Genomic DNA, 27,562 nt, shown 5'->3' with positions numbered 1-27,562 from the left:
TCCAAAGAGGACTGTTTCATTTATGTGAGGTAGAATGCCCAGAGGGGACTGGGTGGTCCCGTGGCCTGGAATCCCTGCAGATTTTATTTTTTCTCCAGCCAACTGGAGTTTATTTTTTTTTTTTTTGTTTTTTCTGTCCCCCCTGGCCATCGGACCACCTCACTCTTATTCTATGTTAATTAATGTTGACTTATTTTCTTTTCTTACTGTGTCTTTTATTTTTCTATTCTTCATTATGTAAAGCACTTTTGAGCTACATTTTTTGTATGAAAATGTGCTATAGAAATAAATGTTGTTTTGTGAGTCCTCCAGATATAAACAAGAATACACAAAAAACAAACAGAAGTAAGAGCGCACATGCAAATAGATCAATGATTCAGTGTAAGCTCTGCAGGTCTGTCATCTCAAGATGGCCTTCCATCCTTCAGTGCTGACGGGAGCGGGCAGAGAATGGGTTTTATTTACAAGCCAGATGGCACAAGGGAGCTAGATGACTGTCCTTCAGCCTTGATGTTCTTCTCACTGCTATGTTCTTGTAGCGTCTGGTCTCCCTGATTGCAGCAGTATGAGGAGTTCATGTTGTGGGTGGGTTGTTATGGGCCCTCCTGAGAGTTCTGGTGTTGTAGATGTCTTCTAGTGCAGGGTGGGCTATTCCGATGATATTTTGCTCCGATTTTACCACCTGCTGTAGAGCCTTGCGTTCCCATGCTGTTCTGTTCCCAAACCAGACTGTGATGGAGTAGGTGAGGATACCCTCAATTGTGCATCTGTAGACACTGCTGTGGATATTGATTGACACACCAAACTTCCTCAACCTTCTCAGAAAATACAAACGCCGCTGGACTTTCCCCGCCAGGTCTGTGATGTTGAAGGTCCAAGTGGGATCCTCAGAGATGTTCATGCTAAGAAGTTTAAATGTGGCCATTCTCAGTCTCTCCGATGTGCAGTGGTGGGTGCGGACCTCTCTTCCTCCATGTGTCAATAATCATCCTCTTCGTTTTGCTGCTGTTAAGAGAGAGATTCCTGTCCTGACACAACTCCACAAGGCCAGTCGCCTCCCTTCTGTACGCTGACTCGTCAGCCCCAGAGATCAATGGTGGTGTTGTCCACATATTTAATAATACTGGTGTTATGCTGGGAAGCGACATGGTCCTGTGTGAAGAGCGTGTACAGCATGGGATGGTTCCTGGATTTATGCTTATTATTTTAGAAATGTTGTTCCCTGGCTTGACTGACTGGGGTCTGCCTGTTAAGTCCTGGACCCAGTTGAAGAGAGTGGGTGGCACAGCTGGAGTCTGAGTGTGTGGTTGTGAGCTTAGCTGGTATCTCACGATTCTATGAGCTTAAGTGCTGTTGTCAGGTGGGCCATCTTGTCTACTAGAGCCTTCTTGTTCCGTTCAAATGTTATTTCAGCCAGTGGTCCTTCACATGGAGTGATTCTAAAAGTTTGATCAGTGGCATCACAGAGTAAAGGAACAATAAAGAGGTCAGAGGATCTGGATGGACGGTACATCGAAGTGCAGCGGATATCAAACTGGAGGTCTCCTTCAGGCCAGGTCAGAGGTAACTAGTCACACACCCCACATGCTGGGCTGGATGTTCAGATGTTTATCCACTGGGACTCTCTGTCTTGCTGTCATCTGCTGGTTCTTTTGGGGTTTTTCTTTTTTCTGAAGCTCTGGGATAGAAATAGAGAGGGAGATGAGACAAGGTGCCAAGGAGCAAAGCCCCTCTTCTTAATGAGCATACAGCTGCCCACCACACTCCTCATGGGTTATTTTGGTTACAGTGATGTCCTGCAACAGGTGACTAAGGTAGGAACAGTAATGGACCAGCAGATGAAACCTTTACCAAGAATTATCAGTGGTCAAAACCTGGACTGAAATGATCAAAGCAGTTAAACTCAATATGTGAACTGAAAACAGGAGCCCTAAAGCCGAGCCGAAGGATTAGGTGCACCGAGATGACTAACTAAGAAGAACTCGCAAATGACTGAGAAAGTATCCACAATCTTGGACAACGATCCAAGACTTATCTACAGTGCCTTCAGAAAGTATTCAGACATTTGTTAGGCTGCAGCCTTGTGCTAAAATCCTTTCAATTCATTCCCCCTTTCATCTAGCAACACTCACTACACCAAAGCAAAAGCAACTGTTGTAAAATTATAAAAAAAGTTATAAAAAAATTAAATAAAAAAATGAACTATCCCATTGACACAAGTATGCACACCCTTTACTCAGCACTTAGCTGAAGTCCATTGGAATCTTCTTGGGTTTGACATGACACACCTGGAGTTTTGGATTTTCTGCCATTGTTCTCTGCAAATCCTCTGAAAATCCATTAGGATGGATGGAGTGTGTCGATGGATTCAGAACTCTCCAGTGATGTTTGATTGGGCTCAAGTCTGGGCTCTGGCTGGGCCACTCAAGAACATTCCCTGAGTTGTCCCTAATCCTTTCCTGTGTTGTCTTTGCTTGGTCCTGGTTGACGGTGGACCTTTGGCCCAGTCTGAGATCCAGAGCACTCTGAGCAGGTCTTCATTAAGGATGTCTCTGCACTTTGTTCTGTTTAGCTTTCCCTCAAGCCCCATCTAGTCTCCCAGTCCCTGATGCTAATCTTGGTTTCTTCAGACCACTGAATCTTGTTTCTCACAGTCTGAGGGCCCTTTAGGTGCCTTTTCATTTTCTTTTTTGTTTCTAAACCAATGCAGAACAATGTGCTTTTTACTGAGGAGAGCCTTCTCTCCGGTCACCGTCATAAAGTTCAGATCTGTGGAGTATTGCTGTGAAGTTTCTCCCATCTTGACACAGGCCACCACATTTTTGGTTACCTCTCTCACCAAGGCTTATATCCCCTAATTGGTCAAGTTTGGTCAAATAGCCAGCTAGGAAAAGTCATGGTTGTTCCCAACGTCTTCCATTAAAGAGTTATGAAGGCAACTGTGCTCTTAGGAATATTCAGAGCTGCAAGAATGTTTTGTAGCCTTCTCCAGATCTGTTACGTGACAGTCCTATCTCCAGACTCTGTAGGCAGCTCCTTAGCCTCATGATGTGGTAATGATCAAGTCTGGGACCTTCAATAAAGAGATAGATCAAATGAGCTGACCACAGGTGGACTCCAAACATGCTGTAGAAACATCTCAATGACAGTCAAAAGAATGGGAAGGTCCTGAGCCAAAGCAAAAGGTCTGAATAATTGTGTCCAGGTGTCCATTTTATTATGAACACACTTGCAAAAAATTCCTAAAGTTCTGCTTTCACTCTGTCTTTGTGTGGTATTGGTATTGAGTCTTGGTGGATGAGGAGACAAATGAATCTGCAACAGATGTGTACAAAGTGAAGGATCTTTCAGTCTATTTTAGCGTTGATGACGTTACACACTGTGACCCCTGCTGGGTGCTGCCTAGCAACAGAAACCCACGTCTTAGCAATGGGGCCACACTATGGTGGCAGACATAATATAAACCAAATGGCGCCATGAAATAATCATAGAATAAAAGACAAAATGAAAATGAAACCAAAAAGAGCAGCATTCAAAAATGTAGGAAAAATCTAAGAACTCCAATAAAAAAAAGTCTGGTGGCTCAGGACAAAATGGCCAACTGATGGACAAAGATGGCTGAGCCACGGCGAGTGCTTCCACATGAATGTCCGGTGGAAGGCCCTGTACAATATGAGGGTGGGCACAGGATCACAAACCAGTTGAGTCAGCATGGCAGCCACTGAAGCCCTGCTGTCCAGCTGCTGCCTATGACGTGTGTGGCTATGAGTTGAGGACACGTGGATGGCCCTCACTTGGCCATAGTGGTTATGGAATGCAAGGAACATACAGTATGATGGAAAAGAAACAGCAGGTGGTGAATACTGAGTGGGCAGGGTGGCCCCACCATACTCTTCAATGAGGTATCAGTAGCAATGGATGGCAAGAAGTGGGTGGCTTACTGCCAGGTTACCTGTTCTGTGGCTGGTCCTCCTGGTCTCCACTTCCTTTGGCCTGTAGTCCAGTTAAAGCCAGCACTGCAAGAGAATAAGAAGGTGAGTGGTATGAGACCAGCAACCAGCAGTCTCTTGTATTTCGACGAATGGCACACCATAAAGAAGACAAAGCTCAGGGAGCACAAGTGGCCACAGCGAGTAATTCAGACCTGAGCTGATTCAGCCATTCCATCTGCCCCCGTGAGAACGTTTGTGATGCTTTGGAGACCACTCTAAATGTGCTGAATATGAATTAACGTACAACAAGATGAGAAGTCCACGTGGTGACCAACAATGTAAAGGTCTGAGTCCACAGAATTCCTACAGAGTAAAGCAAAGGGTGAATGCTGACCGTCACCCTAAACAGAGATGGGTATCTGAGAAGTTAGTGGAACAGGACATCTGGTCAGTATGGGTAGTCAACATGGCAGCTCTGTGGCATAAGACTTAGTGAATGCTGAAGGCCCAGTGACCAGTCGTGGGCTCCTCAGCCAACATGGGGGAGTAACTTCATTTCTAAAGTACAGCACATCACTTAGGTCACCTAAACACAGCTCTGGGTGAATGAGACAGGAGGAGTAATCCAGAGGAGCAGATGAGTTAAAAATCAAATGAGAGAAATGCCTCAAAGGAGACGTCTATTTGTTGACCAAACAGACTGCAGGATGGTGGCTCCTACCAAAGATGACCCGCTCAAGAGAGCAGACCAGCCCAGCCTCGAGTAGACTACGTTTTGTGATTTTGTTTTTGGACCTTCATCATTGCCAATGCACATTTGTTTTACTTTGAACACTCAGCTGATTAAATGGGATGACCCAGTTGGTGTCCCAACATTTCTTTTTGGACTTGGTCATTCCCTCATCTGACCACACTATCCATCATCATCATCTGCACATTCATGTGAACATCAATTGGTGACTCCATAGTGAGTGACTTCAGATCAGCACTTACTGCTCAACACACTACAGTCATTTAAAATGAATAAAAGGCTATGATTTGGGTTCAAACATCAAAGGGCCATTGTCCCAACCATTCCCCACTGTTTCTGTGCGAGTATCTGATTTTAAGCATTATGGTCCTGTTTGGTCCTGTGTAAGTGAGGTCTGAGGAGCACTTACTGACTCAACTCACTCCAGTCATCATGGAGGCAGCCCCTTCGGCCCCTGCTCTCCATACCCCACCTGTCTCTGTTTATCCGATTTCAAATGTGGCCATGGCCAAGGGGACACTTGAGATGGGACACACTTACCAGCTGCAAATGAGCCTTGCTTCTCCACAGGCCCCCTCAGGCTGCTGTGCTCCACTCTGCAGATGAACTCCATGTCCTGCAGGTCTGCCTGACTCTGGGGTGTGAACTCAGCTCGAGACTCCAGCGTGTATCTGTAGTTGTTCCATGACGGCCCATCCTGGGTCACCAGAGGCCTCCATTCATCCACACACTTTAATAATCCCTTCATCATCTTCTTCTTCTTCTCCCAGGTGATGCTGATCTCTTTGGGGTAGAAGTCAGACACCTGACAGGTGAGAATGCAGGGCTGGTAAAACTGGATGAAGTTGACCTCCACCTCTGAGACTTTGGGCTTCTGCACAAGGCCTGGGACAACAAACACAGAGAATCAATGAGCAAAGAGAGTGCAGTGCCACCTAGGGTGTGAGCTCTGGGCATTAAAGGTTACAAGCGAGACCAAAGGTATTGGGGATCCAACCACACTCAATGGAGTCTCTTACCGGTTATTTGGATCCTCCCAGAATGCTTGTCTACAGGAGTGGACAGGCTCTTGTGTTGTACCCTGCAGATGTACTCCACCTCCTCCACGTCATTCAGAGTCTCAGGGGTGAATGTGACCTGTGTCTTCACGCTGTATGTGTTGTTATTCTGTTTTTCTTGTTTTGCATCGACTTCAGCCGTCCAGCCAGCTGTCCCTGAATGGAACTCATTACCCGTCTTTAAGTCCCTCCTCAGCCAGGTCACCTCGATCTCTTCAGGGTAGAAGTCCCGGATGGAGCAGCCCAGGACACACGGCTGACTGAGCTTTGCACACTTAATAGTCTCGATGTCTGAGACAACAGGGCAACATAGCAGATCTGGAACACAACGAGAGAGATGCGTTTAGCATGGAACTGAGCTTGTGTCACTGCTCTGTGCTCACGCTCAGGTGGGGCGCTCCATCGAATTGAGATCTGTGGGATTTGGAGGTCAATTCTTTGCCATGCTCCCCAGACCTTTCCTGAATAATTTTTGCAGTGTGGCGGGTCGCATTATCCTGCTGAAAGAAGCAACAGAGCATCAGACTGCCTCCATTGCCTTGTCTTCTTTCCTGTGCATCCTACTGCCATCCCTTCCTAGGTAAATGACACACACACACCTGGTCGTCCACATTATTTCAAATAAAGTTTGATTCCTCAGACTCGGCCACCTTCCTCCATTGCTCCCATTCTCTTTATAGGTGATTTTGTTGGTGGATTGGGTCAGCATGGGCACTCTGACCAGTCTGTGGCTACAGCACTCACTCTGTGTTCTGACACCTTTCTCTCATAGACAGTGTTAAGTTTTTGAATCAGTTTTGTGCTACTGTAGCTCTTCTGTGGGATCGGACCAGATAGGCTAGACTTCCGGGTCACTTTTGGTAGATACTAACCACTGCGTATCAAGAACACCCTGCAAGACCTGTCATTTTGGAAGTGCACTGACCCATTTGTCTGGCCATCATAATGTGGCCCTTGTCAAAGCTGCTCAGAACCTTACGCTTGCCCATTTCTCCTGCTTCCAGCATATCATCTTCAAGAAGTGACTGTTCACCTGCTGCCTAATATATGCCACCCCATGACAGATACCATTGGAACAAGATAACCAATGGTATTCACTTCACCTGCCAGTGTTTTTAATGTTCTGGATGATTGGTGCATATATATATATATATATACTGTATATATAGTACTAGTACTAGGGTGTTGTATGTGAATGTAATGAGAAGTCAAGTAAAATGTTATTGGCTAACTACAAAGATTACGATATGTAAGCTTTCGGGGCAATTCAGGCCCCTTCTTCAGGCGAGGTGAAGACAAAATTGAAAACACTGCCATACACACTCGCACACCTCTCCTGCATCACACAGCTGAGGCCGTCGCACTCACCACGCTGCCCAGTCTTCCCCGTCCGCCTCTCAAAGTATTGCCCGTTTAGAGTCTCATGCTCCACTCTGCAGATGTACTCCACTTCCTCCAGGTCACTTTGAGTCTTGGGGACGAAGGTGGCCTTAGCCTCCAGCTGGTAGCTCTGTTTTCCACTCTGGCACTCAGAGGGCACAGCCGTGATGTCTGGTCCTTTGTCACCAGTTCGTTGCCAAGTCACTTTGATGTCTTTGGGGTAGAAATTCGTAATGGAGCAGCTCAGAGTGCAGGGCTGGCCAAGTCCTTTACACTCAGCCACCTTAATGTCAGACACCAGGGGACAGCGATTCACACCTGTGAGGTAATGGCAGACAAAAGATGAAGGAGGAGGCCTCGGTGTTCTCAAAGGCCTGGAGAGATGGAGGCTCATCACACTCCTCACCTGGGAACACTGAACAGGACTCCTCGATGGGCTTTCCTCCTAGGGTCTCATGGTCCACCCTGCAGACGACCTCCATGTCATCTAGATCACGCAAGGACCAAGGGGTGAATTCTGCCTGAGACACCAGAGCGTATCGGTCACCCCTCATTGACGGCCCATAATGACTTGTTGGTAGGGTCGCCTGGGTTCCCCTCTGTCTGCTCTGCCAGGTTACGTTGATCTCTTTAGGGTAGAAGTCAGACACGGTGCAGGTCAGGATGCAGGGGCGACCAAACTCAATAAAGTGAACCTGCACATTGGAGACCCTGGGACGCCCCTTAACACCTGGAAAAGAACATCAGAGGAATGAAATGAAAGTGGCGTCTGGGAGTCATTGAGGACAAGGAGATGTGTTTTGAGTGTCCTATCAAACAGAGCTGAGTAATAAACAGAGAAAAAAAAAGTCATAACTCGAGCACAAATATTGGTTAGAAGGTTCACTAAAATCTTTAAGGACAAAAGCAAAGATAAAGTCAAAACTAAACAAAAATCAAAGACTGGAACCTCCCCAAGCTTCTTTATCTTGATTGATGGAATTCAGTTCTGTCACAGGGTCTTTTATTTTGATAATGCAGTGGTGTTGGCATCACATACAGCATACATCATGTGCCCAACTATGTGCCATAGAGTCAATGCCAACAAGAACAACCATATTGTGGTGTCCAGAGAAATGTGCAACACAAAAAAAGGCAACATGATGACACAAATCATGAACAAAGTAATCTAAAAATCAAGAAAGCATCAAATCAGAAGCAATAAATTAACTCTGAACCAAAACAAGAGCCAACACTCCAGTTCAACCATAAGAAAGACAGAAGAGACCAAAGTGTGGCTAACAAGCAGAGAGCTGACATGCTAAGTCGATGCCGAAGAACGACTGACAGATGCAGCGCCACACTGCACTCCTACCTGTTAGCTGCAGCTTCCTGGATTGCTTCTCCATTGGCTTGTCCAGGGTCACGTGTTCCACCATGCAGGTGTAGGTCATCTCCTCCAATTCAGAGAGGTCTTGTGGGGTGAAGAGGACCTCAGAGATCACCTCGCAGAAGTTATTTCTAATCACTGGACTGGGTGTGCTCACTGTGGCTGCCCAATCTTTTAACCCAGCAGTGACATTCTTATGTCCTGTCTTTGGTCCGTTTCGCTGCCAAGTCACTGTCACAGTTCTGGGAAAGAACCTGGAGATGGTGCAGCCCAGGGAGCAGGGCTTTCCTACCTTTGTGTACGAGAAGACTTCAATCTCTGACAGCTGGGGGCGCCCGTCGATGCCTAGACACAGACAAAAGGGTCACTCAGGGTGTGAAAGAGCTCAAAGAGGTTGGAGGTGGGCACCCCTGCCTTCACTGGCTTACCTGGTGTGTCACTGGTGGCAGTTTTCTCCACCTTACCAATGGATTTATGTTCAACCTCTACAGTGACCTTGAAATCAGGAGACTGGACCTGAGACCTTGTGAAAGAGCAAATGCTGCAGGCGCTGAAGTTCCCATCAGGGTTTTTTGTGACATTTGGAGAGTTTGTGGGTACTCTTATACCTCCTAGTAACCACACAATGCTGATGTATTGTGGATGGAACTTCTCAGCTCTAATCTGCAGTTTCACATCGGTGTCCGTGACCTGAGAGATGTTGTGGATATCGGAGAGATGAGGGCGAACTGAAAGGCAAAAATTCAAGACATCACTGTGACGAGTCCAATATGAAAAGCTCCAATTGGGTAGGGGGGTCTTTGTTCTTTATACAATTTCACATCCACTCAACAAAAGGTTGCACACATAACCCACTTTGTCAGGAAGAGACACAAGACTACCTTAGACCCTCAAATTTTAACCTCCGGGGTACTGATTTCCAACCTTCCGTTTCTGTCTAAGGTTTTGGAGAAGGTTGTTTTGGTTCAGCTTCAAGATCACCTCAAAAAATTCAATCTGTTTGAAAAACTTCAATCTGGATTCCGATCTTCTCACAGTACAGAGACAGCCCTGGTCAGAGTCACCAAAGACCTCCTGATGGCTGCTGACCAGGGCTCTCCATCACTCCTCATCTTCCTGGACCTCACAGCTGCGTTTGATAAGGTAGATCATAATGTTCTCCTTCATCATCTTCACCATATAATTGGACTTTCTGGCATTGCTTTGGAGTCCTGTCTCACAGATAGGGCTGAGTATGTGGCCCTGAGGGATACTAAATCTCGTACTCACACTGTCACCCTTGAGGTCCCACAAGGATCAGTTATTGAGCCGACCTTTTTTAATTCTATATGCTTCCCCTGGGAGTTTCATTCCATTGCTATGCCGATGACATGCAGCTCTACGTGAGACTGGACTCGACTTCTCTTACACCTCCATTAACCCTTTCCTCCTGCTTGGATGAGATTGAGGCCTGGACGTCCAAGAACTTCCTCAAGCTGAACAGCACTAAAACTGAAGCTCTTTTAATTGGCACCCCCATCATCTTCATTCCTCTGTGAATTGTTCCTTTTCTGACCGCACCATTACCCTCTCCCCTTCTCTTACTAATCTGGGTGTCACGTTAGACTCCCAACTGTCATTTGATACACCTGTCCATCACCTCTGTAAAACTGAATTCTTTCATCTTTGAAACATAGCCAAACTCCGTCCCTGCCTCTCCCTTTGCCTTTGTCTCCTCCAGACTGGACTATTGTAATGCTGTCCTCATCGGGATACCCAGCTAGAGCCTTCAAAAGCTCCAACAAATCCAAAATAGTGCTGCAAGGATCCTGATGAGGGTGTGGTAATACGAACATCTCACCAATCCTTCGGTCACTTCATTGGCTCCCAATTCACCTCCGTATTAAATACAACACACTCACCAGTGCATCCATGGAAATGCTCCACAATACCTCAAGGAACTTCTTAGATTACAATCCACTACAAGAAACCTCCGTTTTACAAATACCCACCGCCTTCGCCCCCCTTGTCACCAAACTTCATACAATGGGTGACCGAGCCTTGGCAGTCGCTGCTCCACGACTCTAGCAGAGGACTTGAGAACAAAGCAGACTGTAAAAAACAGCTAAAGACTTTTCTATTTAGGAAAGCTTATTAATAAGAACGCTATAATTATTGTTGTTTTTATCTTGTTTTGTCTTTGTTAAATATTTTAAAGTAGCATTTTGAGATTTACTACTAATGTTAATTGCCTTATACAGTAAATCAAATGAATTATTATTATTATTATTATTATTATTATTTTTACCTTTGTTTGGCCATCTAGCAAACAAAAGGACCAGAGCTTCGAATGACTTGTTCGTGCAACGCTGGGCGCTGCTGCTAGTCTCTTACCAAAACGAACTGACGAATGAGAAAGCAGCTGGGCTGAATAGCCACAAACCCCACAGGCCACTTACCATACACCTCTCCCAAAGTGGCAGTGCGCTCGCTGCTCCTCCTGGTGAGTCCGTGGGTGGCCCGACACTTGACCGTTGCCCGCTGATGCTCTGACATGCTTGGCGTGAACAGGAGGGTGAGCTGCTCCTCCACTTTAAGCCACCCCTTGTGAAGAGCGTCTCTCCTCAGGCTGTAACCAGAAGGGGCGTTGAGGGGTAAAATGACATCATCTTCAGAGTCTCCATGGCCCACCTCTGGTGCATCCAATGGGACCGCCTTGTCATTGATAAACCACTGAAGCGTGACCTGTCTCAGTCTCAAGCCTGTAAGCGTGCACTTCACTTCCCCGGGCTCATTCTGTAACAGGTTCATGGGGACCAGGGGTGACAGGGACACTGAAACACAAAGAGAGAATCACACACACGCTCCAGTTGGACCTTTACACTGCCATCATTAGAAAAGATGCAAAGGCAAGAAGAGACTGAATGAACCGCGAAATGAAATGAATTCTAAAAAAACAAAACTGAGTGAAAATGTGTGATGTCTGCATCTATGGGCATCAGCCCCATTCTGGAACATCGGAGAGTCAGGAACCAAGTGATGAACCAGGGTGAGTCAAGTGGAAGCCAAGACGGTTAGCTCAAAGTGTAGCTGAAGTCTGTTAAAAACAAAAAGTGTCCAAAAGTGCAGCAGTAACGTAACCAAATTAATAAATAAGTCTGCTTTAACCTTAACTATGCTTTTAAAACAAAAATGTGCTTATGGGCTACAGAAGATAAATAAATAAATAAATAAATAAATAAATACCTCTAAAATTCCAGCCACCCTTCATGATGACATCCTTAGGAATCCACAAAATGTAGCTCACTGCACCCTGGTCTGCCACCTTGGCCAGTGCCCACAGACCCAAACTGCCACCTCAACCTTCAGCCCACCTACATTCCCACGGCTTCTCTAAATCCTAATGTGCTCCACTGCTCAGCAGACGTGAACGTCACCACACCTTCCATTGGTCCTGCGCCCTTCAAATTGCTCAGCTGAGCCGATGTGGTCTGTCCTGTTCGTCCACCGGAATACTCGTCACGCCAGACGTCTAAACGAGCGAGCGTATTTTGGTTTCCAAACCAGTAAGTAGCCCCCCTTTTAGTCTGTGGCAGCCCCAGGTGATGCTAGTTAATCACGCCACTTCTTAGTGATTAGCTACACCCTGAGAGAGCACATGCACTCACTCACACGTGCCATTTTGTAGACCATGCTTTAAACCCTTCCAACCAACAAATGAACCCAGTAAAGACACCCCTGGACTCGTCCTACCACAGAGTCTAAACCAGAAAATCAGCCTCACCTTCATCAAAGCCAAAAGAGAAGCCAAACGAATCAAAGCCACAATTCCATAGCCTAAAATTTTACCTGAATACCTGGAAGGACAGAATCAGAGATTCAACAAATATAGGAGAGGAATTTTAGGTAAGAAGATGGAAGTGGTATGGACTTATAATGAGGAGAGACCAGGAATATGTGGTCAAAAGAACGATAGAAATGGAAGTACAGGGGAAAAGAAACAAAGGGGAGGAGGATGGATAAAGAAAAGGAAAATCGGAAGGAGAAGGATCTCACTGGGGAGCTCTTCATCTCAGGAAGAAATGCTGGTGTGGAAGGGATAGGTAAAATGTATGGCACCTTCATCCAGGAGGAAAGCATGGACTGGAATGGTACCTGAATCTACCAGAACAGAGACATTGAGGAACTGCACACCCCAAAGTTGTGTGTGAGAGGAGTGTCAAGGACCATTAGAACTGGATAAGGATGGCCTGGAAAGGCAGGCTGGTCCCCCCCTCTCCCTGTTTTCTTCATTCATGCAGACAGCATGCTGGACCCCTGACTAATCCACATAATAAGGCCCAGAGCCAACTGGCAGCCTATTATCAGGTAGTATCATCATGTCAACAGTCATTGTGTAGCTGTGGGCGCGTAAGGCAGGACCAAACAACGGGTAACACACGTGTCTAAAGAAATCTCTCAGTCCAAAAGTTCATTTTAAAAGATTTAGTTAAAATTCAAAGCAAACAATCCACACAAGAATAAAAAAAAACGTTTGTTACACACGTAGAATAAAAGGCAAAAAATGAGGAAAAAGTGTTTCTTCTCTAAACGGAGCTTTTCTTGTCAAACCCCAGTTGCTGCTGTACTTAAAGATGACAGATTTGGCGTTCAGTCCACTCTAATGGACAGCACGTTGACTTTCATACTATTGAGCACATAAGGCCTGGTTTGAAACTGAGTGCCCACCATGTCTTACTTACGCCAAGGCAGCTCACTTACTGAGGGTACTCAGAGTACCAGGGTAGTCAGAGGGGCAAGAAGTAGTTAGAATCTAGCAATTCAATTCAACTTATGGGGGTGATAAGGACCTCTGATAGACTGGCACTAATATATAGGCGGACATTTGATAGAAATTAAATAACTAGTAAATGGCTCTTACACATTGTGCTTTGATATTTTGAGCATATTGTCTATAATGAGTATAAAAATGTGTCACTACCTCTCCCACCTATTGTGGTAGTCGGTATTGGGGTTACAGACCAAAAAGAAAGCAGTAGCAGTCAACCCTGACAATGTGGTAAGACTTTGAAATTTGGGTCATTCTGTTATAGTCGACGTCATAAAGAGTCTAAAATGGATAACAGGGTCTCCCTAAGACCCTGACATGATTAAACAGAGATGGAGAAAGTACTTCTGTTCTAGTGAGTTAAGTGTGACTTTCTGGGGATGGCAGCAGAATTCAAGTAGATATTGAAGGTGAGAGGCTCCACATACTGAATACACTCACCTGAATAAAACCATAAGGCAAAGAAGACGATGAAGATGACAGCAATGACTAAGAAAATGATGAATACAATCTCTGTGCCAGTCAGCCCCACATCTGCAAAGGTTTGTACAAAAGAGATGATTACACACGTTCCATTTTAACATGTCATACATTTATATTTCTAATCATTTTAGGTGCGCTTGAATAAAATACAAAAGCAGTGATGAGCAAAACACTTTGTGTGGAACTTGTGTCCATTTATTAGATTGTCCTCCTCCAGCAAGCCCTGTTCCTAGGGATGCTTTTCCATCCACTTGCATCGTTTGTCTTTACCACCTCTTGGCCTGCTGAGGGAATGCCCACTATCTCATTTATGATGCCAGCCCATTTCTTTACATATATTTATGTCAATGGTATCAATTCCTTCATCCTCTCGCTACATGAGGCCGGGCATTGTCATTCATCAGGAGGAACCAGCATAGGTTCTGACAATGGGTCCAAGGATTTCATCCCCATACTTAATAGCAGTCAAGGTGCCCACTGTTGTCTAGCCTGTAGAGGTCTGTGCCTCTGTCCCTCCATGGATATGCCTCCCCAGATATACCATCACCGAGCCACCACCAAACCGCTCATGCTGAACGATGTTACAGGCAGCAGAACGTTCTCCACGGCTTCTCCAGTCCCTTTCACGTCTGTCACATGTGCTCAGGGTCAACCATCTGTGAAAAGCACATGGTGCCAATTCTGGTATTCTATGGCAAATGCCAATGAAGTTCTACGGTGCCATCTAGAGGACGTTGGGCCCTCAGGCCACCCTCATGAAGTCTGTTTCTGATTGTTTGGCCAGAGACATTCACACCAGTGGTCATCCTGCCTGCCTGCTGGAGGTCATTTTGTAGGCTCTGCCAGTGCTCAGCCTGTTCCTCCGGTGGGTCCTGCTGATGGGTTAAGGACCTTCTATGAGGGGCCCTGTCCAGCTCTCCTAGAGGAACTGCCTGTCTGTCTCCTGGAACCTTCTGGCAATGGCAAGTATTGATGTGCCATCCTGGAGAAGCTGGACTACCTGTGCCAGCTCTGTAGGGTCCAGGTATCGCCCACCTCATGCTACCAGTTGTGACACTGACTGTAGACAAACGCAAAGCGAGTGACAAAACAGATGAGGAGGGAGAAATGCCAGTGGTCTCCCTCCAGCTGTTAAACCATTCATTCCTGTTTTGGGGGTCGTCTCATCGTTGCCCCCCAGTGCCCCAAAGCAGCTGAAACTGATGAACGAGCCCCTCTGCTACTTCACTGAGCAGATCAACAGCCCAGAAAGTTCATTGACTTGATGCTACACTCTCATTAAAAAGGGTTCCTTTCATTTTTTGAGCAGTATATATAATGTGTTATTTTAATTTATTTGTAAAATATATCTGAATGTAAAATATATATATTGACCTTTGTAAAATTCTATAAGTATAGGTGTGTATGTGTTTCATTCGTGGGCTCAGTTGGCACTTAATAAACTTTTCAGGACTGGTTATGACTGTTTTACTGGGCAGTGCTGGTATGTAGCATTGATACTGAAGGTCACACCTGACCGCGTGCACATGAACAGAAAAGCAGGCGACTCTACTCACAGGCCACGGATCTCCGGAGCGGCTCCTTCAAGGCCTCGTGCTGCACCTCGCAGGTCAGGTCGTCTCGGCTGGTCGGGGTGAAGCGATAAAAGCTCTCAGCACTGAAGGTGCCATCAGGGTTCAGCCGAGGCTCGGTGACATTGAATGGCTCAACAGTCTGTTTACTCCTCGTCCAGATAAAACGGATTTGTTTGGGGTAGAAGCTTTTGGCGGAGCACACCATGGTACTTTCACTAAGCATTTTTACTGACTCTGGAAAGATGGTGACTTCGGGGGGAACTGAGGAGGAAAAAGAAATGCTGTTAGACAAAGAGACACGGAGAAGCAGGAGACTGTCAGACACAGCCAACCTGGGAAGAACAGGAGTCCGTGTCACAACGAGGACACAAGCAATTGAAAAGGGGATAAGAAGACACGGTGAAGCATTTGAGTCCTTCACTGAAGGAACGTGAGGACTTTATAAGAAAGAGAAGACACACAAGGCTTCTTTTAATTATGACTATTATTATTACCATGCTTATATTAACTTATGTCCAAATGACTTGACATTTTGCACACTTACTTACTTCCGATGACAATACATGAATCAATAATCAGTTTCACTAATTGATCAATTAATCCATGTTAATTAAGAAATGAAATTTCCATATGAAAAATAGTTCAAGATTTCACCAATAGATGGCACTAGTAACAGATAGAAATATTAAAGGAAGTGTTAAAATATCTGCAGTAGGTTGGCACCCTGCCCGGGGGTTTGTTTCCTGCCTTGTGCCCTGTGCTGGCTGGGATTGCCTCCAGCAGACCCCCGTGACCCTGTAGTTAGGATATAGCGGGTTGGACACTGACTGGCTGATAATATTAAAATATTGATTACAAAATTATACTAAAACAAACTCAAGACTAAAAAGTTGAAAATAATATATATATATAAAAAATACTTTTTAAAAACCACTCTTATATTAAGTTAAAAAGTGTACTACAAAGTAAAAAATACGTCTCTCATACATCACTCCTGAAATAAAAGCGTGGGCTCTTTTCATCAATCACCATTCAAAAAGCACCTCTTAAAATCTTAGCAAAAGTGGCCACCTTTTATTTCAGGAGTGATGTATGAGACTTTTACTTAGTACACAACAATATAAGTGAGGTTTAAAAGGTATTTATATATATATATATATATATATATATATATATATATATATATATATATATATATATATATATATATATATATATATATATATATATATACACTGCTCACAAAAATTAAAGGAACACTTTAAAGAAACACATTAGATACATCAAATCTCAATATGAAGTTGGATATCTATACAAATAACGACAGGGCAATGTCTTACGAACAAAAGGATGCCAAGTCTAATGGAAATAAAAGTTTTTTGCCTACAGAGGGCTCAATTGTGTAGACACCCTAAAATCAGAGTGAAATGAAGATGTGGCAGGCTAGTCCATTTTTCAAAAACTTAATTTCTGCTACTCAAAATGCTTTTCAGTATCTTGTGTGGCCCCACGAGCTTGTATGCATGCTTGCCAGCGTCGGGCATGCTCCTAATGAGACGACGGATGGTGTCTTGTGGCATTTCCTCCCAGATCTGTATGAGGGCATCCCTGAGCTGTTGTACAGTCTGAGGAGCAACCTGGTGGCGCCTAATGGACCGAAACATAATGTTCTATTGGGTTTAAGTCAGGGGATCGTGAAGGCCATTCAATTATTTCAATTCCTTCATCCTCCAGGTACTGCCTGCATACTCTTGCCACATGAGGCCGGGCATTGTCGTGCATTAGGAGGAAACCAGGACCTACTGCACCAGCGTAGGGTCTGACAATGGGTCCAAGGATTTCATCCTGATACCTAATGGCAGTCAAGATGCCGTTGTCTAGCCTGTAGAGGTCTGTGAGTCGCTCCATGGATATGCCTCCAAGATCATCACTGACCCACCACCAAACCAGTCATGCTAAACGATGTTACAGGCAGCATAATATTCTCCACGGCTTCTCCTGACCCTTTCACGTCTTTCACATATACTCAGGGTGAACCTGCTCTCATCTGTGAAAAGCACAGGACGCCAGTGGTGGACCTGCCAATTCTGGTATTCTATGGCAAATGCCAATTGAGCTCCCAGTGCTGTGCAGTGAGCACAGGGCGCAGTAGACATTTGGGCCCTCAGGCAACCCTCATGAAGTCTGTTTCTGATTGTTTGGTCAGAGACATTCACACCAGTGGCCTGCTGGAGGTCATTTTGTAGGGCTCTGGCAGTGCTCATCCTGTTCCTCCTTGCCCAAAGGAGCAGATACTGGTCCTGCTGATGGGTTATGGACCTTCTATGGCCCTCTCCAGCTCTCCTAGAGTAACTGCTTGTCTCCTAGAATCTCCTCCATGCCCTTGAGACTGTGCAGGGAGACACAGCAAACCTTCTGGCAATGACACGTATTGATGTGCCATCCTGGAGAAGTTGGACTACCTGTGCAACCTCTGTAGGGTCCAGGTATCGCCTCATGCTACCAGTAGTGACACTGACTGTAGCCAAATGCAAAACTAGTGAAGAAACAGTCAGAAAAGATGAGGAGGGAAAAATGTCAGTGGCCTCCACCTGTTAAACCCTTCATTCCTGTTTTGGGGGTCATCTCATTGTTGCCCCTCTAGTGCATCTGTTGTTAATTTCATTAACACCCCAGCAGCTGAAACTGATTAACAACCCCCTCTGCTACTTAACTGACCAGATTAATATCCCAGAAGTTTCATTGACTTTATGCTATACTCTGATTAAAAAGTGTTCCTTTAATTCTTTTGAGCAGTATATATATATATATACAGTGGAACCTTGGTTTGCGAGCATAATTCGTTCTGGAAACATGCTCACAGTCCAAAACACTCGTATATCAAAGCAAATTTCCCCATAAGAAATAATGGAAACTCAGATGATTTGTTCCACAACCCAAAACTATTCATATAAAAATAATTAAGACAAAATATAAAGTAAAATACATAATACAAATTAACCTGCACTTTACCTTTAAAAGAATCATGGCAGGTGTGAGTTTCTAAACTCATGTGGGATTCCATCCAACAGGAAGACACGCAGAAGAGCGTCCCAAAGCAATCGCAGTCTCCCAGCGCTGTAGCAGTTCGCCGTATAAGCGCATCCAAAAAGATCGCAGACATGCTATAAGCGCCTGTCGTCAATGGGTCATACAAGGACCATTATAAAGATCCTGGTACAATAAATAACAGCGCTGTTGCTGTTTCAAGCTGAATAAAGCTGGTGATGTTAAAGTACTGAGACTCAGCTTCGTGTTTTGGGGAGCAAGATGGAGACTCACACTCCACAGCGCAGACACACAGTCACAATGCTGTTGTAAACAGAGAGATGCGGCTGGGCGAGCAAGCAAGCAAGATAAGGAGAGAGAGAGAAGAACCATCAGCTCAGTTCACATGATGCACAGCAGACAAAGTGTATCCATACTGCTCATATTGCAAGACATCGCTCGTTTATCAAGTCAAAATTTATTAAAAATTTTTGCTCGTCTTGCAAAACACTCGTAAACCAAGTTACTCGTAAACCGAGGTTCCACTGTATATATATATATAGATATAGTGTGGTATAGGGCTGGCAGTTTATCCCAGCCAATACCCCCAAGCTGCCAGATGGAGCCCTCCCTGCAACATGGAGGGGCCCCGAATTCCAGCAGGGCATCATGGACTTTGGAGTTTTAATGATGCCCTGCTGGATACCAGGGACTTGTATTTTCCATTTAGCCCAGGCTGAAGAAAAGAAGGAGTTTTCATCTGACCCGGAAGTGCCGTGAAATCCCATGGACTGAGGGATAGAAGCACTTCTGGGTCATGAACTGTAAAAGGACTGTGGGAGATCCCAGCAGGTGAGCTGAGTTGGGAGGAAGGGTGACGAAGTGTCTGGAGTGCAGGATTTATTGTTACTAGCCAACCCGCGGCGTACCATACGCCGCATAATCAGGCCGGTTTTTTAATGATTTTTAAGCACATGGAGAAAATTAACATTTGAAAAATCGGTAATGTAATAAATCAGCAAGAAAAGCAACATTGTAACAATGCACGGAATGAACCAACACACAATCGTCCGTGCGGCGCTCAGGCGCGGAGGGTGGGACGGGAGGAGAGGAGAAGGACATCCACTCCGCTCCCTCCGTCATGCTAGTCTGCTGATTTCTCGTCCAGTATGCACTGCCCGCTCATGTGCCCACCTCCAACTCGTCACTCGAGTCGTTGTCGTCTTTACACAGTCCAGATGCACCTGTGACTCACGTAGACGTTTCATTGCTCTGTGCGGTTTTGGCTGCCTTTCTATATATAATCCACCAAGACACCCGACCACGGTAGTAGCGAGGGTGTTGTGTACAAAGTGCAGGAGCATCAAAGAAGACGCACGTTTGTCGCGGATGTGAATTGCTGTATGTAGCGTGTAAAACAGTTTGCTATGCTGCACGTGGTCGTGCGTCGTAACCGAAAACTCACTTTTTAAAGACTGCTCACTTCATTGTGTTTTAACCTCAGTTGTTTTAAGGATCCCATGGGATACCCCTCGCAAACCGTTTTACATGCTGCATATGGCGATTCACCTCCGCGAGAAACGCACCTCTATGAACAGTCATAAAGACTAATAAAGACGTCAACGCATGAACAGAATTTATGGTCAGACAGGCTAAAAAAGTACCAGGAGGAAAGGAACTGATGAGACACTGACTGAGAGAAGTAGCGGATATCTTAGGTCAATTCCACGAAGATTCGGTGGTCCTCCTGGTCAGTGATCCTTACCTCGGATGGACAGGACGAGTGTGGCCGAGTCCAGCTGCCCCTTGTGCTCCACCTCACACTCGTACGGCCCCTCGTCTCGCTTCACTGTCTTTTGAAGTAGCAGTGACACATTGCCCGTCATAATCTCCTTTTTCAACAAGGTGGCATCTTTTCTCTCAATAGTTTGTGAATTCTCAAACTTGGCCATTGGGAACCCATACTGCAACCAGGTGACCTTCAGTTGGCTGAGGTCAATGGGGCCCGGGACCACAGAGAAGGAACACTGCAGCAGGGCGTCTGAATTCCTGACAGCAACGACATCTCGCTGTGGTACAAACACGTTGACCGCCGCATGTAGGCCTGCAAAGAAGAAGAAGGATGACAACAAATCCAATTAGTGGAGGCAACAAGCACCCCATGGAAATCAAAATGTCCCTTGATATTTCTGCCTACCTTCAGGACACCCGATGCCCACCACTCACAGTTTACATACCCACTGACTGTCTGCTCTTCTATAAAGCTGCTTGTCAAAATTGTAAGGCATGTCATTGTTAGGGTGTTTGTGTTTGTGATTGGCTGGCATGGCTTACGTGCCATCAAAAGGTGGGCAGTCAGGTTATCTTCAGTATTTGTAAGCAGATTTAAATTTGTGTTAACAAAAATCACTCGGACTACATGTGCAAATAAAAAAAAAAAAAGATGGTGACTAGACTTCTCATTTTGTTTTAAATGAGCCTTTAATTAATAGTAATAAAAGTCACACCAGGCCCATGCCCTTTATGAGTGGACCCCCACTTGCTGACCTGGCACTCCTCAGCTCCCTGCAGTACTAGAAGGGAATGAGCCCCCTGTCAACATGGAGCGATGATGTTTAGGTGGGACTTGTCGTTGAAGAGGAAGGCGGCCAGGCAGCCAATGCCACACGTCAAGGAGTCTCCCTGCTCGTCTGAACTGTGCAAACGGTGAAAGGACACACAAAACAGGCCAGTCTGCATTTTTCGGTAATTTCCTTTTTCTTCTGATCTTCCTCATTTACATTTAATTTGTCTAAAGGTGAGGCCTTCTTGTAAATTGTTAGAACTGCACTCTTCATTTTTTTCCCCTGTTTGGAACAATGGCGCATAAATTAGTGTGGCATTTGCCTTAATTAAGAGTGAAGTCAAATCCACACCCAGGTTGTTGTCTGTGTGCTGCTTGCGTGTTCTTCACATGCCCTTTTGGTTTTTCCCCAGTTAATCTGCTTTTGCCACCACAACCCATGGAAGGAGTCACGTCAAGATAACCAGCGACTCTTAGTGGACGAAGGTGCCAATGCCTGGCTGAGTGTGCCCTGCAATGGACTGGCATGGCATCCCAGCTGGGTGAGGAATCACAGCCACTCTACAACGAGAAAGCAGAAGAATAAGAGCAGCTCACTCCTCAGCTGGCCGGATGGCCCTCCACAATTAGAACGTCTCGAAGTGGAAGCTAGCTGGCTCTGAAGTCAAACTACATCAACATGGCTTCCACACACAGCCTGTGAATCAATCAAGCCTTGGTTGGCATGTCCTGGAATTCTGTTAGATTTGGCTTTTGTGGCTCACAATTTATGTTCTGTTTGGTGCTGTCATGTCTTGCTCCGGAAACACACAAGCAGTCCATGCATTTCTATGCCTTATTTGTGATCAAAAACTGATGGAAGCTTTTAACATATTTGGCAGCAGACGACTTCATGTTGGGCCCAGAGGTGCACAGGACAGGCACCTTAGTCTACAGAAATGTCTCTCCATGAGGATCTTTGCATGAGCTTCAATATTCACAGAAACCCACTTTCTAAAATGTCATGTGGACGCTAAATTCCAATTAGAAAAATGGGGTTATCGGCCTCTGAGAAACCTGCTAATCGGAGGGAGATGACCCGGTCATGTGGCCATGTAAACCCTTAACTGGGTTACAGCTGTGGATTTCTTAGACTGCACATATCAGCCTGCACGTGGATTTCCTTCACATGAACTTTCAGCAGTCACGACTAGAAGCTTCATGTCTACAGATACAAATTTCAGATGATGATCTCTTGATTCCTGACTGAAGTAGTCTGCCTCAGTTTTTCCACATTTGCTACATTTATGGTGATGAGCTGAACGTACAGAGCAACACAACCTCGAGAGCAGAACAGTAACACATTAAAAGTGATGTGCCTGACTGCCTTTTAAAGTAACAAGTAACCAAACAGAATGCTTATCTCTCTCTATATATAAAAAAACATCCTGGAATGTAAAAGCCAGGCGACGAGACGCGATCTTCTCGCAAGTTCTCGAAAGACATTTTAAAGACCCGCGAGACAACAAAGGACGGGCCATGGAGCGTCTCGTGGGGACCATAAACATGAGACTTGGTGCCAAGAGGTTGTCCCAGGGCCATCTCGTGGGGACGTGGAACATAAGAGCCTCGCAAGACACGTCCTTCTTATCAGTTAAGAGCTCGGACAGCCAGCAAAACATTCAGTCATGTAGAGCCACGTGGCACACACAGAGCCTGTGCTATCAGCAAAGAAGAAAGGGCAGCGCGGAGAAAAGAGATACGTATGCAGAGAAAGGCACAGAAGATGAAAGCAGTTACAGTCAAAAGTATTTTAGTGTCCCAGCCAAGATGAAGCCTTTTTTGTTTTAAGTGACTGTTAGGCCCGAACGAGGGAGGGCAGAGTGCAGCACGGCAGACTGATAGCCTGGTGCTGAATGATGTGGTAAGGGGTGGCGAGACCCGTGGGAGGAAAGGCTGGAGTGGGCGCTAGCAAGTTGTGTTTGGGGTTACGCAGTCGGCGATTGTTAAAGTAGAACTTTTGTGACACCTTATTACGTCAGTCGCTACAGTATCAAAAAAAAAAGATAGCACAGATCGCATTGACGCAAACAAAAGGAAATTAGTGTAAGTCAGAGAATTTCAAAAACGGGGTTTAACTCACATACATTTATTGGCTACTTTGCAAAGAAAATTATGAACTGCTGATGATGAAGATCGTTTTGTCTGCTGAAATTCCAAACAGAGAAACGTATCCTGAATTGGGGTACAAAGTCATTAAAGAGACGTCTCACAGACCGCATTTAAAAGATTCAGCATATTGGGACACGACAGATTCCAAATATTGTTTTTACTGAAGTTCTGAAATAAAAGTGAAACTAATGAAATAGCAACAATTCAAAGGAAAAAAAAATCTTACAAACCAAACACGGGGGACGGCGAGCGAAGCGAAGCCCCCTAGTTGTACTGAAGTTAAAGTACCCGCATTATTGCTGTTGTGTAGCAGTGGGTGTCAGTCAAGAAGCACGCGCATTGGTAGGCCGCCCACGAGTGGGGTGTCCCCTGATGTCCACCACGGCCTGGTCATTGTGGCCCCCCGATCATCCCCTGTCTCTGATTGTCTCTCTGTCCCTCACTATTTCACCACCTAACAGCTCGTGTGTGGTGAGCACACTGGCACAAGAATGGCTGCCATCGCATCATCCAGGGTGGTGCTACACACTAGTGGTGCCTCAGGTGGCTCTCCACTCACCATGTAAGGACACTTTTGAGTAGTGAGAATAGCGCTATACAGATGTAATGAATTATTATTATTAATAATGCTCAGCTGGAAGTGCAATGCATAGAACGTAGCGATGAGGAATACGTGGACGCTTTGGACGCTTGTCTGTGGGATGCCTGATGTTTAACGTACCGTGACAGAATAGAAAAAGAAACAAAACGGGTTGAGCTCGCCTACCTGCTAACTCTTCAAACAGCGCTGGCTTTGTCAGCCACCGCAATGTCACAAAAAGAGGCGAGCAGGACTGTCGGTAAAAGTGACAAGCCCAGCGAAATTCAGTCATTTAGACTGTCGCGGTCCAGCAATGAGATCAACAGCCGCCATCGGCCAGTCTGACACACGGCACGACTGGAAGTCACACTATGTGACAATGGCTTACACTTGAGCGTGTAGTGTGGAGATATGCAAAAGGTGTGTGGGTAGCAGCACAAGGCCACAGAAACAGCCTCTGAGATGAGGAGAGATAAAGAGCGAGCAGCAGAGAATGCAAATATCAAAGCACGACAGCCATCAGAGTACAGTATGGCGTGTCACAAACGACAAAGACATTTTGGGGGAGACAGAGCCACAAAAGAAAAGCAGGAGGAAAAAGTATCTGAAAACATTTTTCTGGCACCGAGTTATTTTCATATATTTTCGGCTCTTAAGGTAACACTAAGAAAAAGAAAACTTAAGCTAAATTAATTATAGATTAATATAATTTAATAAACTAAAAGCACATCAGCAGGTTTAGCGTTTCACCACTTTACCTTTACGCGTTGTGAAGTAGAGGATTCGGCCCACTGAGTTAGTTTGTGTCGCTTCCTTGCCAGACGTCAACATCAACACCCTCCTCTGAGGTGTCAAATGCACAGAATGATTTTATTTGCAGAGATAAGAATACGTTTTATCTTTATAGCACCTTTCGCCGTGATCAAGGTGCTCGATGGATTCTCACTACTGTGTGCAGTGACGGCTACGTTGTGAACAGAATGCAAACACCGGACAAGTGAGCCGAGACGTTTTCCACTCGTGATCGTGTCCAGGATGGACCACCAGAGGATTGGCTGATCAGCGGCTGCTCATCACTGACATCAGAGCACATGTGCTCCCGTAATTTGGTCTCAGGGTGTGCTGCGGCTGATGAGCTGCTGTTCATTTCTTCTTATTAACAGATGGGGCTCATCTGCCCGGTGCCCTGCACCTCTGAAAGTCCCCCAGCACTCTTGTTACCTGGCGGACATTCTGAAGTTTGTAGACTTGTGCTGACGTTAGTGGTCAGAGCCATCCAGGTGGCCATGTGCCCACTACATCACGTTACGTTCTGTGTATTGTGTTGTATTGACGCCCTTCTCTTTAACACTCTTTGCCTTTCCTAAGGTTTCTTCCATTTTTTTTTCAGTGTTTTCTTGTCTTAGAGAGCCAAGGCTGGGTGGCCATCAAGAGGCAGGGCCTGTTAACGCCCATCGTGGCACTTCTTGTGTGATTTTAGGCTACACAAAATTAAATTGTATTGCACATTAGAAATGGGAGCAGTCGGATGTGTGCACTGTGGCTCCTGCTCATTGTTATGGTGGATCTAGGTGGGTGTCCTCAGAGGAGCATCTCCAGTGCCACCACTTGGTGTGACTCGGAATTACATAAGAACATGAGAAACGGAGCTGCAGTACAGATATATCCAACTGCTTCCATTTCAAATGTATATTGGGCACCCAGTAACCGCATGGCCCGGACCTCTAAAGTCCTAACAGAGTCTCTCTGCAGACCTCCCTTGAGGAGGATGTCACTTTGTGGTATACATCAGTGATGTGTGACATGATAGGCCCGGTTACACGGTGGTCAGGCTGAGGGCTGACGCAGGAGTCAAGTAAACCAAATGACACAAACGGCTGCCCAGCAGAGCTGCTGAATTGTGGAGATGTGGAGGTCTGCAGCTGGACCCGTTGTTCTCATCATACGCTCAACTCCTATGTAATCCTGTTTCCACTTTCATTTTTAATTACCCAGCAAAGCCTCAGTTAGTGGACAGACAGTAGTCCATTATAGCCGTGGGACATAACAAGATACATTTGTGAGTTTCATCCGCAGCCACAGACCCGCAGGGATTCATGCTGACGACAAGCCAGTGATCTGCAGCCCCTCTTTTTCTGCCACCTCTTGGCCGAATCACCACAAATGTCATCGGAGCCCAACTGTTGTGTCAACCCGGGAGTCTCTCCTGGGTGCAAAGTGACAATAAACAGGGGTCAATGTGCACGGATGAGCTGAACAACTTCTTTGCACGGTTTGAGGTGCAGAACAAAGAGCCTGCGAGAAAAGCAACACCTTCCTCCACTGACCAAACACTCTGTGTCTCCATAACTGACGTGAGGAGGACTCCGTCCAGAGTCAATCCACACAAGGCTACAGGACCTGACAACATACCTGGTCGTGTGCTCAAAGAATGTGCCAGTCAACTGGCTGGTGTCCTCACAGACATCTTCAACACATCTCTGAGCCAGTCATCAGTCCCAGCATGCTTCAAGTCGACCACCATCATACCAGTGCAGAAGAAGTCATCAGTGACATGTCTGAATGACTACCGACCAGTTGCACTCACACCAATCATAATGAAGTGCTTTGAAAGGTTAGTCATGCCACACATAAAAACTAATCTCCCTGCCTCCCTTGACCCTCATCAGTTTGCATACCCGCTCAAACAGGTCAACTGAGGATGCCATATGCTCTGCTCTTCACCTCTCCCTGACACATCTGGATAAAAAAGACACATATGTCAGGATGCTATTCATAGACTTTAGCTCTGCCTTCAACACAATCATCCCTCCAAAGCTGGTTGTAAACCTGAGCAGGTTGGGCCTGAATACCACCCTCTGCAATTGGATCCTGGACTTCTTGAGCGAGAGGCCCCAGTCAGTTCAGATGGGCTACAACACTTCCAGGATCATCACACTGAGCACTGGAGCTCCACAGGGCTGTGTGCTTAGTCCTCTGCTGTTCACCCTGCTGACTCACGACTGCACCGCCACGCACAACGCCAACCACATCATCAAGTTTGTGGATGATATGACGGTGCTGGGACTGATGAGCAGGGATGATGAAAGAGCATACAGAGATGAGGTGAAACGGCTGGCTGCATGGTGCGAAGACAACAATCTATCTCTCAATGACGACAAAACAAAAGAGTTAATCGTGGACTTCAGAAAATCACGTCCTGCCCACATCCCACTCAGCATCAACAGTTCAGTTCCTCATTGTGCACATAACTGAGGAACTTACGTGGACACATAACACCTCATCACTAATCAAGAAAGCCCAGGAGAGACTACACTTCCTGAGGCGGCTGAAGCGAGCAGGTCTTCCCCCTTCCATCCTCACCATGTTCTACAGAGGCACCATTGAGAGTGTCCTGACCAGCTGCATCACGGTCTGGTATGGCAACTGCAACATATCCGACCGCAAGCACCTGCAAATGATAGCAAAGACAGCAGAGAACATTACTGGGGTGCCTCTCCCTTCACTACAGGACATATTTTACAAACGCAGTGTCCACAAGGCCTGCAGCATTGAGCAGGACCCCTTACACCCCTCACATGGACTTTTCACACTTCTGCCATCCAAGAGAAGATACTGCAGCATCAAAGCCAAATCTGCCAGGCTGCAGGAGAGTTTTTACCCCCAAGCTGTTAGACCTGCTGTTGGGACCTTCCACACGGCCGCAGTCACCTCTAAAAACAGAACTTTTATACATGAGAGCCACAGTCCTGCAAAGACGAGTGGGAACGTAGAGAAGAACTGAAAATCTCATACTGACCTTTAAGGATGTTGACACCCTTGATATCCTTCTGCTGTGAAACATTCTGGCCTGTCATTGTCTTAAACAACTCTTACCATACACTGAT

At 45.8% G+C, this 27,562-nt stretch overlaps 1 protein-coding gene across 1 annotated transcript; it reads right to left on the bottom strand.

Moving 5' to 3' along the window:
* Window positions 1–225: 225 nt before the first annotated feature.
* LOC120536433 lies at window positions 226–27,562 on the bottom strand. The gene is made up of 13 exons (XM_039764776.1): window positions 27,475–27,562; window positions 20,147–20,485; window positions 15,337–15,615; window positions 13,739–13,831; window positions 10,929–11,303; window positions 8,919–9,218; window positions 8,476–8,835; window positions 7,528–7,851; window positions 7,110–7,439; window positions 5,703–6,059; window positions 5,224–5,568; window positions 3,953–4,016; window positions 226–1,678 (listed from the first exon to the last, which is right to left on the bottom strand). The coding sequence occupies exons 1-13, from the start codon at window positions 27,530–27,532 to the stop codon at window positions 1,609–1,611; spliced, it is 3,294 nt and encodes a 1,097-aa protein (XP_039620710.1). The 5' UTR covers window positions 27,533–27,562; the 3' UTR covers window positions 226–1,608.

This window comes from Polypterus senegalus, chromosome 10 (genome assembly GCF_016835505.1).
Source record: "Polypterus senegalus isolate Bchr_013 chromosome 10, ASM1683550v1, whole genome shotgun sequence".
In the NCBI taxonomy this organism is placed as follows: Eukaryota; Metazoa; Chordata; class Cladistia; order Polypteriformes; family Polypteridae; genus Polypterus; species Polypterus senegalus.
The sequence above is the reverse complement of the archived record's forward strand: the minus strand, read 5'-3'. Positions and strand labels throughout refer to the sequence as shown.

Bases quoted from the DNA above. Each gene is read 5' to 3' on its own strand.
- LOC120536433 (XM_039764776.1), bottom strand. From the start codon at position 27,532: ATGACAGGCCAGAATGTTTCACAGCAGAAGGATATCAAGGGTGTCAAC. The intron at 4,017-5,223 runs GTAAGTGTGTCC...ATTCTCTTGCAG, and splicing joins GCAAGGCTCATTTGCAGCTG to TGCTGGCTTTAACTGGACTA. The intron at 1,679-3,952 runs GTAACCTGGCAG...TTTCTATCCCAG, and splicing joins GAGGACCAGCCACAGAACAG to AGCTTCAGAAAAAAGAAAAA.